This window comes from Corvus hawaiiensis, chromosome 11, assembly GCF_020740725.1.
Source record: "Corvus hawaiiensis isolate bCorHaw1 chromosome 11, bCorHaw1.pri.cur, whole genome shotgun sequence".
NCBI classification, from domain to species: domain Eukaryota; kingdom Metazoa; phylum Chordata; class Aves; order Passeriformes; family Corvidae; genus Corvus; species Corvus hawaiiensis.
This window is the reverse complement of record NC_063223.1, coordinates 8,438,023-8,450,802: the sequence shown is the minus strand read 5'-3', so window position 1 is coordinate 8,450,802 and position 12,780 is coordinate 8,438,023. Positions and strand designations below refer to the sequence as shown.

At 47.6% G+C, this 12,780-nt stretch overlaps 1 protein-coding gene across 2 annotated transcripts in view; it reads left to right on the top strand.

Moving 5' to 3' along the window:
- LOC125331786 (monocarboxylate transporter 2-like) overlaps window positions 1-12,780 on the top strand; it is a 35,320-nt gene that overhangs the window by 5,862 nt on the left and 16,678 nt on the right. Inside the window, exons 1-2 of one of the 2 annotated variants that reach the window (XM_048316157.1) lie at window positions 3,895-3,999; window positions 4,511-4,758. The exons of the other annotated variant lie outside the window; for it this stretch is intronic. Of the exons in view, the coding sequence (XP_048172114.1) occupies window positions 4,542-4,758 (217 nt within the window). The 5' untranslated portion in view covers window positions 3,895-3,999; window positions 4,511-4,541. Of the gene's footprint in view, window positions 1-3,894; window positions 4,000-4,510; window positions 4,759-12,780 lie in introns of those variants that run through there. 2 annotated transcript variants of the gene reach the window in all.

The following is a 12,780-nucleotide window of genomic DNA, read 5'->3' as shown; positions in this document are numbered from 1 at the left end:
AATGTTTTGGTTTGAGCTGCTGATTAAACTCCTGCAACAAGAGAAAAACAGAAGAAGTGATGTTACTGCTTGGTTTATTCTGTTTTCTCCAGGAAACCAGCACATCCCGCAGTGATGCTTCATGTACCTGTCTGGTTTGATGGCATAGACACAGGGCTGGGGCTGTCTGAGAGGTTTCCTGGCTCTGGAGAGACTTATTTCATGTCACGAATCCCTCTGCCTGTCTGGAGTTCATGCTATTAATACCGGGGTTTAGCAAAAAGCAAGTTTGACATTTCATAACTTTATATTTTGACCTCTCCTTGACCCCCTTGTAAAACATTACTCAGTGAAAAACAAAGCCAGGAGGCTCTGCCAGCGTCCCAGGTGGTTTCAGTGCCAACACTGATGTCACTTGGCTCTGTGCAGTGTCACCCCATCACCAGGTGCAGGGGGGTGAGGGGCTGGTGGCTCTGCCTGCAGCAGAACATCTCACTCAGCAGCAAAGAGGCTGCATGGAAATTAAAGGTCCCCCCTCCCAAATAGCCACAGAGATGTCAGGGGCTGTGGATTGACCGTGTCTGACCAACACATGCCACTTGGAATATGTTGGTGGGGTGCTGCCTGCACCCCTCCTGCTGCTCAGTGCCCTAGGAGCCACCAGCCAGAGTTAGGTTGCCTTTAATTAAAAACTCAGGCATGAAAATATTAGTGGTAAATGCTTGAATGATGGAGTCTTATGGCTAAACACTGAGGAATGTGTTTTATCAGCCTGTGTGCTCAGTGGTGGGGAGAACACAGGGTATAAGGGTAATTCTGTGCTCGTTGGGAAGAGGAGTGGTGCTTTGTCCCCCAGTGTAAGATACCTTCCACACCCCAGCTGGCATTTTGTGGTGGCATCTGGTTGGGGTCCAGCACCAAGAATTTTGGTGACTTGAACTCTACTCTCAAGTACTAATCTGTATCTGTATGGAGCGATCCCTTGGAAAAAGTTAAGAATTTCATTAGGAACATAAATATATGGGCCTATTTTTTGAGGACTGGGATGTCTCCTTCCTAAGACAGGTCACACAAGGCAACTGCAGGGGCCATTCTTTAGAATGGCACCCGATTTAGTATTTCTGGAGAAGGGAATTCTCATCTTCCAGTGATGGTATTGTATGGGTCCAGCCCTTTGGATTTGCAGAAAATTGCTGCCTATATTCTCATTCATTAATTCAGGAGCTCCATTTTAACTGTGGTTATGGATTGGATTTCACTGCTGCTGTATTTTATGAGCAAATGGAACATGACAGTAGAGCAGTTTTAAGAAATGGGGTGTGCCATTAAAGACCCTTCAACGAAGTGCAGAGGTACCTCTTTTGGCACTTACCAGATGCTGTTTTCATGTAGCAGAGCTAGGTATGGATTTTTTTATTTTATGTGGAAGTAATTTCTGAAGACTTTAGTTGACTTGAAAAGACTCAATGAAGAAAAAACTCTGTTGGAGTTACAGAGCCGTAGCTCTTACCTTTGGCTGCCATATAAGGCTTTGCATAAAATGCTTTGAATAAAATTATTTCCAAATACCAAAGTGGTTCACTGAAAATAAATAGAAATGTTTTCAATTCTTGAGGGAGCCCAGCGTTTTTCCCCCCCACCCTGTTTTTTTTTTTCTTTTTCCAAGACAAGAAAAAACACTCAAGTTGTCCTCATTAGTCACTTTTGGAGGGAGGAACTTATGTGCTTCACTATATGGGTGGTGAGGCACTGATGCAGGTTCCCCAGGGATGCTGTGGCTGCCCCATCCCAGAAAATGTTCAAGGCCAGGTTGGATGGGTCTTGGAACAACCTGGTCTGGTGGAAGGTGTCCCTGCCCTCCCAAATCATTCAGTGGTTCTATGATTTTAAATATTGTTCATCAAATCTTGGACTTCATTAAGTGATGGTTATTAGTTCACTTGATTAAGAAGTCATGACCTGGGAACTGTCACAGAAAGCTTTGTGAAGACTGGGAAACGGGGAGAGAGGAAGAGTTTCAGATTCTGCTTGGCTCCTGGCCCCTGTTCCCGGCGTACCCCTCTTCTTTCAACAGCTCTGGAGCAGAGCTCTGGGAATTACAACAGCAGTCACTTATTTACATGGAGTGCTGTGATAGGGAAACGAGTCATTTGAAAAGGTGTTTTGCAATTTTAATCAATTTTGTTGCTGCTTGCCAGCAAATTAAAAAACCTGCCCTCTAGAAAGTGTCTGCTGTCAGTGGATGAAAAAGCAGAGCCTGGTCCCGGGGGAGAGTCTGTGGTGCCGACATGGAGGGGGAGCACTGCCACAGGCAGCTGCTGTGAGCTGAGCCCAAGACTCCCTAAATCGCTAGCGAGGCCTTTTTGACCTAGTGAGCCCAGGATTTCCAGTGTCAGACCCACCCCCTGCCCTCGGGCTGTTCTGATTTGCTTGTGAGCTTCTCTTCAGAGCAGCAACAGCAGTGCAAAAACTTATCACATTTAGACATCTTTAGAAATCATTTGTTTGCCCCCAATATCACCTGCTGCAACTGGTTTCCTGCTCCAGTTCTGAGTTTGCCACGAGTTTGTGTGAAAGTTTACCCAGAGGTGCCCTGCTGGGGTTGGCTGCTTTTAGCACAACACACAATTTAGTAGTTCTGGAGAAGGAAATTCTCATCTTCCAGCTGAGAGTTGTCACTGCTTCCATGGCTGGAGTTGTATTTGCTTCTTCATCCCTCTGCTCCCTGAGCTTTCTGTGTGTCCTCCCACCTTCCATGCTGCTGCTAGGGATGTGCCAAGTTCAATCTTGAGTGTGTTTATTTTGTTTTGGTCTTGTTTTTGATTTTTAACAGAACACAGAAAGCAGCTGCTGAAATAACTGAATGCTGGTATCTTCACAGCCCATAAAGTGGGTCAAGGCTGTACCAAAATAAAACTCTCCAAGTCATCACACTGTGATCCCACAGATGAGAGTAAAGGTTTCTGGTCATTTTGAGTTTACTCAGTTTCATAGGAAGAAAGAAAGGGCAGTAACAAAATATCTTACAGTTTTGACGAGATTTTAAAGCTCCAGATTAACTGTGCCAGGTAAGCTGCAGAGCAAGGCCCTGATTTTTTCCCCCTCTCAGTTGCTTCATCGTGCATGTAGAAAAATGGGACACACACGGGGCTGTTAGTTAAGCCAGGGGGAGGCAAGGTTGAGTAAGACACAATGTTTGTGGTGAAACTGGACCTTCCCAGCCAGAGCAAACACTGCTTAATGTTTTCCCAGCCAGAGCTCCATGTAAATACTAGAATACACAGCAAACTGGTGGACATGAACAGGGGGCAGAAATCTACAATGATCACAGAATCATAGAATTCTGAATTGGGTTGGATGGGACTTTAGAACCCATCCTGTTCTAATCCCACTGCCACCTTCCTCTATCCCAGGTTGCTCCAAGCCCCATCCAACCTGTCTTTGAACACTTCCAGGGATGGGGCATCCACAGCTTCTCTGGGCAACCTGTGCCAGTGCCTCATCACACTTGTAGTGAAGAATTTTCTCCCAACATCTAATCTAAACCTCCCCTCTTGCCGTTTAAAACTGTTCCCTCTTGTCCTATCAGCATCCACCCGTGTGAAAAATCACTCTCCTTTTTTTTTATAACGACGATGTGGTCCAGGGGCAGGAGAGCAGCCTGCAACTTGGTATGGAGGAGAAAAGAGGAGGGGATGCAGGTGGAAACACAGGGGAAATAAAAAAGAACAATTTGCGTTTAAGTAACTGAGGGTGGTTTCATTAATGCCCGCGGGGTGGCTGGTGCTGCTGCCTCGGCTGGGGGCGGGCGAACACGAGGGGACAGGGTGCTGGAGTAAGGGATGTGATTCCCGTGGGTGTTTGGAGCGTGTCCCCTGGGCCGGGGCGGGCGGGTCCCGCCTGGGGCGGTGCGGCTGCTCCGCCGTCCCGTCCCGTCCCGTCCCGTCCCGTCCCGTCCCGTCCCGTCCCGTCCCGTCCCGTCCCGCGGGGCCAGAGCCGCGCCAGCGCCGCGCTCCGCAGGTGGGTCCTGCCGCGGGGTGTGCGGGGTCCCGTGTCCCACGCGTGTCCCGGGAGCTCGGCAGGCATCGGGGGGGCGGAGCAGCGGGTTGGAGCCGCTGTTTCTGGTTTTCCCCACTTCCACGTGGCGTTTCTGCCCTGTCCCGCTGCCCCGGCACAGCTGCCGGCGGCTGGGGCTCTTTGCGTTCAGTGGCCATGCAGGGGGCTCGGGTGGGCTCCACACTAGGCGGGACCCACTAGAATGAAGGTGTGTTGGGGCGATGCTGCGCTGCAGGATAGGGTCCGGGAGAGCAGCATGCCGGGACTGGGGATCTAGGGAGCAACACCCCAACACTGAGGTCGGGACAAGTAGCATCCTAAGACTAAAGGTCCAAGGGAGCAGCATTCTGGGACTGGGGGTCCAGGGGAGCAGAATCTCCTGGCTGGGGATCTGGGGAGCAGTATCCTGGGACGAGGGGGTCCAAGGGAGCTGCACCCTGGGACCGACCCCGCAACTCTGCCCTTTGTATTCCAGGGCTCCCTGAGGAGCGTGGGCCCACCCGGCCATGCCGGCCCCCGCGGAGGCAGGGCGAGCCCCCGGCCCGCCGGATGGCGGCTGGGGGTGGGTGGTGCTTTTCGGCGCCTTTGTCTCCATCGGCTTTGCCTACGCCTTCCCCAAAGGCTTGGCCATCTTCTTCAAAGAAATCCAGGATTTCTTTGGCACGTCCTATAGCGAGATCGCGTGGGTCTCCTCCATCATGCTGGCCACGACATACGGTGCAGGTGAGTGATCCTGCACCAGCCCCTGCGGCACGGTGTGTTGTAAGAGCAGGAATAAGCTCTTACAACAGCCAGAAATCTCCACTCTGGGCCAGAGTAGGGGGAGAGCAACCACAGTGTCCATCTGCATGAGCACCATCCACAGATTTGCTTTCTGATCACGTTTCCAAATGTTTGTTTAGGCAGACAAGTAATATGTAGAGCCTAAGGGGCTCCTACCCAGAAATCAGAAGATTACCTATGAAAACTCTCTATGGGCATCAGGGAAAAAGCCCTGAGAATAGGCTGGTGTGAAATAACTGGGTCTGGGTTTCAGCCAGAGCTGAGTATGGAGTAGAATAATAAATGAAGTAGCTGCTTGTTTATTGTGGCAGCTGATAATCATGGCAATGAAATTGCCAGTCAGTCGTTCTTATCAGCTGTAAAGCAGTGCATGTAACTTTGCTCTTTTTTATGATTTCAATATCACTTTCATGACTCAATGAAATACTTGGGCTGCCCTTGATTAAATCTGCAATTGGAGGTGGACAGGAACCACACTCTGCAATTGCAGAGTAAATATTTCATCAATATTTATCCTGTCTATTAAACAAATTCTGAAAATAATCTTTGTTCTTACAAGGGCTTTTTTTTCCCCCTTAATAATGCACTGTAGTGCTTTTTGAAGAGCACAATTGCTAAAGAAAATAAAGTTGTTTTGTATAAGTTTGTAAGGTGGAAATGAGGCTTGAGTCAGAACCTATTGTAATCCACTCTGTTGTAACCCAGACTCGGTCCTACAGAGATGAGCTCTGCAAAAGCTGAGTTCCTATACAAGAACCCACAAATGGAGCACTTGGAGGGCAAAACCCAAGCAGTGATTTAGAAAGAGAAATCCCCTGCTTGTGCCAGTGCTGTTGTCCCATTGGCTGTCCCATGACACTGCAGTAAATGTGCCAAAGTAGTCCCCTCTGAGCTGGGGGCTCCCTGGCTGCCTCTATGAGTTGTTGGCAGCTCTGCTTTGTCTTCCAATAAAAAAATGTTGTCCCCTCGGCTGTATGTAAGAGATGCTTTGTGTCTGACCATGACCAAGTGAGGAACATGCTCTGCAGATTAACCTTGCACCTGGCAGCACCTCAAGTTGCTCACAGGGATTTAGATGGGAGCTTGAGCCTCTTGGGGTTCAGCTCATGGCCAATGAGCTGGTGCTGGAGCAGGTGAAATGCTGCTCTGATCACCTCTGCCTCCTTCCAACTGCTCATTTTCCAACCCACCTTCTTCTCTGTCTCTCCAAAAGTTCAAGTCAGAGCTGTGTGCTCTGTACCTGGGATGTTGTAGTGGACTTTTATCCTAATTAACTGAGCATCTCCTGCCTTTTTGCAGGAGCTTTAACTTTACCCTCCCTAATGCTATTTCATGATGATGTGGGGGATGATACAGCTGAATTGCAGGTGACTGTACCTTTGTAGCTTCCCACTTGCCTTGCAGCTGCTCAGTTATGTCCAGTTACCAGTCATCCCCTCCTCTGCTCTGCTCTGGAGTAAGACTGATGCTTGTTGGATCCTCCCTGTTTCCGCAGTGACCCTGGCTGTGGTGTTGAGTCTCGCAGTGGCTGCAGACAGGGCTGTGGTGGGAGCTGGAGGAACACAGAGTCAATGAAACGTGGGTGCCCAAGAGTGTATTTAACACATCTGGTTTGATTGACTGGGCATTTATTGCTGGAGCGGGGTTAGCTTATGAATGACTCCATGTGATTTGGAAATTCTCATTAAAGGACAGTTCCTCTGAGTTGCCCAAGTTTTGCTCTCCTGGAGTGCCTGTTAGAGCTGTGAGGATGCAAAGCTTGATTTACTCTGCTGAAAAACTAGAAAACAGTTTAACACTGGATTTTTGCTAATCTTTCTGAAAAAAGAAATTCTAAAGACACCAAGCTTTTAACATACTCCTGAATAACTAACAGAGTTACTAAACCAGGTGATTATTGCCATAGCATGTCCATCTCTTCCTTTCCCAAATCAGTGGTGATGCAGAACGGTCACAGGCTGTGTGGAGGTGCAGGTGATGCTGTCTGCAGCCATGTGGGAATCATGTGGGGGCACTGAGCATCTCCTACATGAAGAACATGTCCCCAAGGGGCTGGAGGGGCCAGTGGTGCATTTGCTGGTGTCAGGTGTGGGCATCAGAGCCATGGAAGGAAATCCCCATGAGGACTGACCCACCCCAGCTCCCTCCATCCCCAGGAGCATCACTGCTGCCCCATGCCCTGGCAGGGCATGCAGAGGCCAATATTTCCACTGACCACAGCTTTTGCTTGCAAACATCCCCAGGACACAGTGCCTGGTTTCCTTGGTGTTCTCATTGGTCTAAGGTCTTGTTTTTCGGCTGTGCTGCTTACATTGTAACAGAGCTTATGTTTGCATTTCATAAATAATGCAAATGAAGCTTATTTTCTGAAAATACATGAACTAACCCAAATCTCCACTGAGAAGCTGTGTTGACTTTGACAGCATGGATGCAGATTTACAGTGACCACCTGAGGCTTTGCTTGTAGCACCAGAGGAGTTCCAGTTTTTCAGACTAAAGCTGAAAATCAGCAGCCAAGACTGTTTCTGCCCTTCACTTTCTGCTGAATTCCCCCAGGAAGCTGTTTTATACCAGCCGAGGCTCTGGCAATATATATTACAGAAGTTAATGTGTCTTATCCCCCAGTTTCTTAATCTGAACTAGGTTGCAAAAAACAATTCTGTCACTATAATACAAGTAGTAAAACAGATTACTGTGCAGTAAAGTGGATAGCCTAGACTTTATGATGGGGTACTTGTAGTTCTTGCCAGAGCTCTTGTTCAGCAATTCCACATTTCCAATTGCAGAGGGCAGACTGGGAGGTTTGAAAGTGAGGAGCATGAGGGAACATTGCTTTCCTCTGACCAAATCCCACAGGCTGAAGCCCTATCAATCTGATAAAGAAGGATTTGTTCTGCAGTGTTTCTTCTTTTCTTTTTTGCCTTGTCCTAGGTGAAGAGCTCATTCCTTACCCCAAATGAGAAAGGTATTACAGAACAGAGTCTTTGATATATGGAAAGAAAAAGAAAAAGGATCTGATCAATGATCTTGGAGGTCTTTTCCAACCTTAATGATTCTCTAAGGGACCAGGGGCCATGGCAACATCCTTCCCTAAAGGTGCTTTCAGCTGCACCTCAGCACTCAGTAACAGGCTCTGGGGGTCAGGAGGACCCAGCAAATGTCCCAAAACATGAAGTACCACAGGGCACCGATCCTGCTGCCAGATGCCCTGGCCATGGCTTCCTTTTGCAAGCTGCCTTCTTGGGCTTTGCTACGCCAACACAAGACCAAGATTCCCAAGGTTTTGCCTCATGTTCGGGGGTGAGTTTTGTTTAGGAAACAATTTCATTGCAAAGCCAAAAGCCTTTGGCCTTTGCACCTCCTGATTTGGGCTTTGTGGTGGTGCCAGGTTCACAACACTGAACTGAGCTGCCCTTGTCCCACTTCTAAGGGTGACACATTTCAAGCTAGGCCACAGATGTGTCCCTGGGGATAGCCATTACCAAGGGAAAGCAGGAGGCAGCTGAGCTCTCAGGAAAGAAAAGATAAGCAGTATTAATTTGCTAGTAAATTAGTTGCCCTATTCAGCATCAGGGGAAACAGCCAAACATTCTAAAAATAAGAAATAGTGATGCCACTAATTTAATAGCAGCCATGTTCTCGTATCTGTTACATTCTCCTGTAAGGCTGTAAAAGAGGTAAGGATTGTGGGAAGAAGTAATGTCTTTTATTATGGCCAACTGTTGGAGCTTGAACAACGAGTCAGCCTCCTGGCACATGTGCCAGAATAGAGGGAATAATTTAATACTAGGATAGGATCTGCATTTTCATTTTTTTTATTTTTTTGATGGTGACTGTGTGGCCAAATGCTTCCTTCATCTTTATAATGGAATAACAGGAATCATCCAAGGGAAACTGAGAGAGCAGATCCTCCTGCAGAGTCATTTCAACTGCGTGGCTTGAATAGCTGGGGCTACACCAGGGGACATTGGAGCATCTTTTTAGTAATTTTGAAGAATTTCACTCTTTTGCAATTGCTGTGCATGTTTGTATACAGCTTATAGGGGTAAATAAATATATGCTGCTTCTGTTGCCCTTTAATACATAAAAAACTCAGTTGCATCAGCACCATGCATTGTTTTTATTTACAATGTACTGCAGTGGAGTCTTGTCTCAGCCTCGCTATATCCTGCTGTAAACGCCCCCCCAAAATCTCCAGGGTGCTGCTCTAGCACATCCAAATTTCCATTAAAATTAAGGAATCACCTTCTGTCTATTTTACAAAGACAGCATCAGAGAGCCACATTTCGCAAACACAAGAAAATTTAGAGTGTTTCTGGTGAAAAAGCCTCCACCTGAAACCAACCAGTGTTTATTAGTCTTGTTATTTATTGGTTTGTAATCTGGTGAAGATCAAATTATCTGAAGATTTAATTCTGGAAATGCTCCACAACAGAATCTTTTCTCCAAAGAAACTTTCTTGCAGAGCTTGTGAGTGCTTAATAGAGCATCTGCTAAAGCAGCAAGGAAGAGATAGGGAAGCTGAAAGTCCACCATTGACCTTGAACATTTAATCCAAAATTTTATAGCTGTGTTTTATTACACTGCTAGCATGATAAATTGCAGTGACAGGTTTAGAAAGCACCTTACAACATGCAGTGGTGTAAAGCTATATTAATAATGAGTTTGATTCTGCAGTTTTTAACTTAATCAAAACTGCCAATGTTCTCTCCTGCTCTGGTCCAGACTCTATCAAAACCTTCTCTGTCTCCAGAAGAGCCCACCCAGGGCTGTCCACCCATCCCAATTGCCTTCAAATGGGTGTGAAGCACCACAGCACTACGAGGGGAAACTGAGGCATGGGAGCAAGGTGGGTTTTTTCATGGACAAGGTTATGTTCACAGCAACATCACCTGTGTCAGCTCTCTGTACTGCTGTACTTACAGCACTGGTTCAACAAACATTCATTCTCAATGGGGCTTTTACTAGGATTTCCCTAGGCATGTGCTTTTCCACCTGGGTATTTTGTGGAGGCTGAAACAAAAGGAGGAATATTTTTCTCTTCATTCACAGTGGATATCCAGCATCCTGGCCTAAGCCCTGGCAGGTGCTCCTTGGAGCTGCCTGATGCTGGACTTCACCTTTCTCTTACCCTCCCCTTGGAGTCCCACTCAATCAGTGTCCCCATGCTGTGGAAACAAGACATCTTCCCGTGCAGGGGCAATCCCCAGGGTAGCAGCACCATTACAATCCTGGATTTTGATAAGAAAGCTGGATGAGGAATGATCTGGTTTCTGTAATGAATGGTGCTGCAGATTCATATACTTCTCCCAACTCTCAGAGAGCACTCCAGCTCTGCAAGGTCACCACATACGGGCTTATATTTTTTATTTTTTTAAATAGCTCTGTTCTACTTAAGAGCCATAATAGCACTATAGGTTCAGGTGAAATATTTCTGTGTTCGTGGACTTGGTCACAAAGCTTTATCATTTTGCCCTTCATTGGAGCAATCAAGGTCACCAGGCAGCAGTAATAGAGATGTGATAGACTTAATAAAAAACAAGATTAATAAGAACTAGGAAGAAGGAAATGAAGAGTTTTGGTTGAGCGGTTGTTAATAGTGTTAACAGGAGTAAGTTCTAATCCATTCCCCCCAAGTGGAATTCAAACATGTGAAAGCTTCTTTCCCCAGATGCCAACCTGTCCCAGAGTGTTGCAGCTCTTCTGCCCCTGGATGGGCTCTCCAGTGTAATTGGTCTCTTGGTCAAGTCATGTAGGGCTTCCCAGGGGTGGGCAAAGCCCTTTGGACATCACAGGCGGGCAGGAGCTGAATTGCTCGTGGAGCAGAGTGTTAAGAGGGGTAATGAAGAGCTGTTGACCTCTGGGAATGGCTGTTCCAGCCACACAGGGAACTCCTGTTCTGCAGCTGGGCTTCCAGTGATGGAAGGGATAAAAGCCAGTGGTCCTGCCAAGGCAAAAGGACAGCTAAGGAAATCACGGGAATGCAACTCAAACACCACGATGTCATGACCTTGTGAAGGTGAGCGGCTGTGATCTGCTGTGTGGTGACATCCAGACCTGCAGCTGGGGAAACCACTGAGTGTTGTCCCCTTGCAGGAGAGGTTATTTAATTGCCTAAATATGAAATGACATGAAGGACCTTGGCTGAGCCCCGGTTTGGGAGCTGCTGGCCTGTGGCTCCTCCGTGCGCCGCAGGAGCAGCGCGTGTCAGCTGGGTAATCTGGAAATTGAAATGCCAGAGCACTGATCAGATAAGATTGCCGGATAAGGAAGAGAACACTTTGTCTTTCAGAAGCTTAGGCCTTGTCTGCTTTGTTTTTCTTCTTCTTCCTTTTTTTTTTAACATCAGGTTACTGCTGTGGCAAATGTAAGTGTTTCTGATGGGAGGTCAGGGTCCCTGTGTTCCCAAGGGCATGCCTGGTGGGTGCAGGGGAGGAAGGATTGCTGCAGCCTGGTTGCTGCAGTGGATCATTGCCCTCACTGCCTTCCCATCTGAATAAGGTGCCAATCCTGCCCGGGGGACTCAGCACCACAGGACTGACCAGTTTGATGACCGAATAATGTGTGTCCAGACAATTTCTCCCATGCTTGGCTTATGTATCATCTCGCAGGGTTTGTGCTGAAGCTGCAGCCATTACCCCCTTAAATGAACTGACTGTTTTCCTCACCTATGAGGAAGCAAGTGAAGCATCTCTGGGGCCAGGTTAGCTGTTGGAGCTGCTGTGGCATGTGCTAGATTTCAGCCTCCTTATTTAAAATTGATTATTTGCAATGCAAAGTAACACTAATAGAAGGCATCAGGATGGTTTGGGTGTGGACAGGTCTTTGGAAGCTGCTCTGTCAGGTCTGGCAGAGGAGTATTTGAGACTGTGGTTGTTACCTGAGGCGTGTGCTTGCCACTTGTCCTCGGTGCGTGGCCATCCTGTCTCCAGCAGCACTGCCTGAGGAAGGACCAATTGTCTGTGGGCTCCTCAGCCAATGCAGATGCAAACTGAACCATCTGAACCAAGCAGCTGAGACTAATAACACACTTCATTATTGGCAGGTACCACCAGTTGTTCTCTGGTGATCTGGAGAAAGCAGGTGCAGGGCTCAGTCACTGTGGGGCAGTTGGGGAGCAGCAGTTCTCCCCGCTCTGGTGACACAAACACTTAAAAGCATGAGCTATCCAAGTCTCTTCTGGCATGACAAAGAGTGACAGGCTGCAGGTTTTAACCCTCTCATCCCTTTCCCCCCCACTTGCAACTGGGCCTCGTGTTTTCTCTGGCTACCTGCCTTTCAGGCTGTGCATCGTTACCAGGGGCTGGTGGCTGATCCCCGCCGTCTCCAGAGGCTGGTGTGTTCTGGCAGCACGTTAATAACGTGGGGGCACTTGCTTTCATTCTGGGGGTAATGAGGAGGTTGCTCTGTTACAATGGGCTGGTACCCTGGTGGATAAATTACGAAGCCAAAGGCAGTGTTGTTATTCCACGGAGGGAGTGAGATTATTACTGAGGAAATTGCAGGCCTGCTCCTGTCGTTGTTTTACTACTGGTGTAATAATTGACTTTGTTTCATTAGTATAAACGATTTCCCCCCCTTTCCCTCTCAGCTGAGTATGTTGCACTCCTTATGTCCCTAGTGATTCCCCACAGTCAATGGCAGTCATGGCATGCTGAGTTCCTATTTGTGTTTTCATAATAATTTGGAAAAAATTGACTATCTGGGCAGTTCTTTTGGTGCTGACCAATGTCCCTGCGCAGGAACAGCTCTTTAGAGCCACTTGCCACTGTGGAAAAGCAGAAAAAGCTGAGCTGCATGTTGCAGCCCCAGCAATGGGGGCACTGGTGGTCCCAAATCTTCCAGCACTGTGGTCCGTGCAGTTGAGTATTTTAAAGTGTTGTTATGTTATCACCTGTGTGGTCATCAAATGGTCTTACCAGCAGACCTTGAACATTTGCAGTGGCTCTGTGCCACTTTACA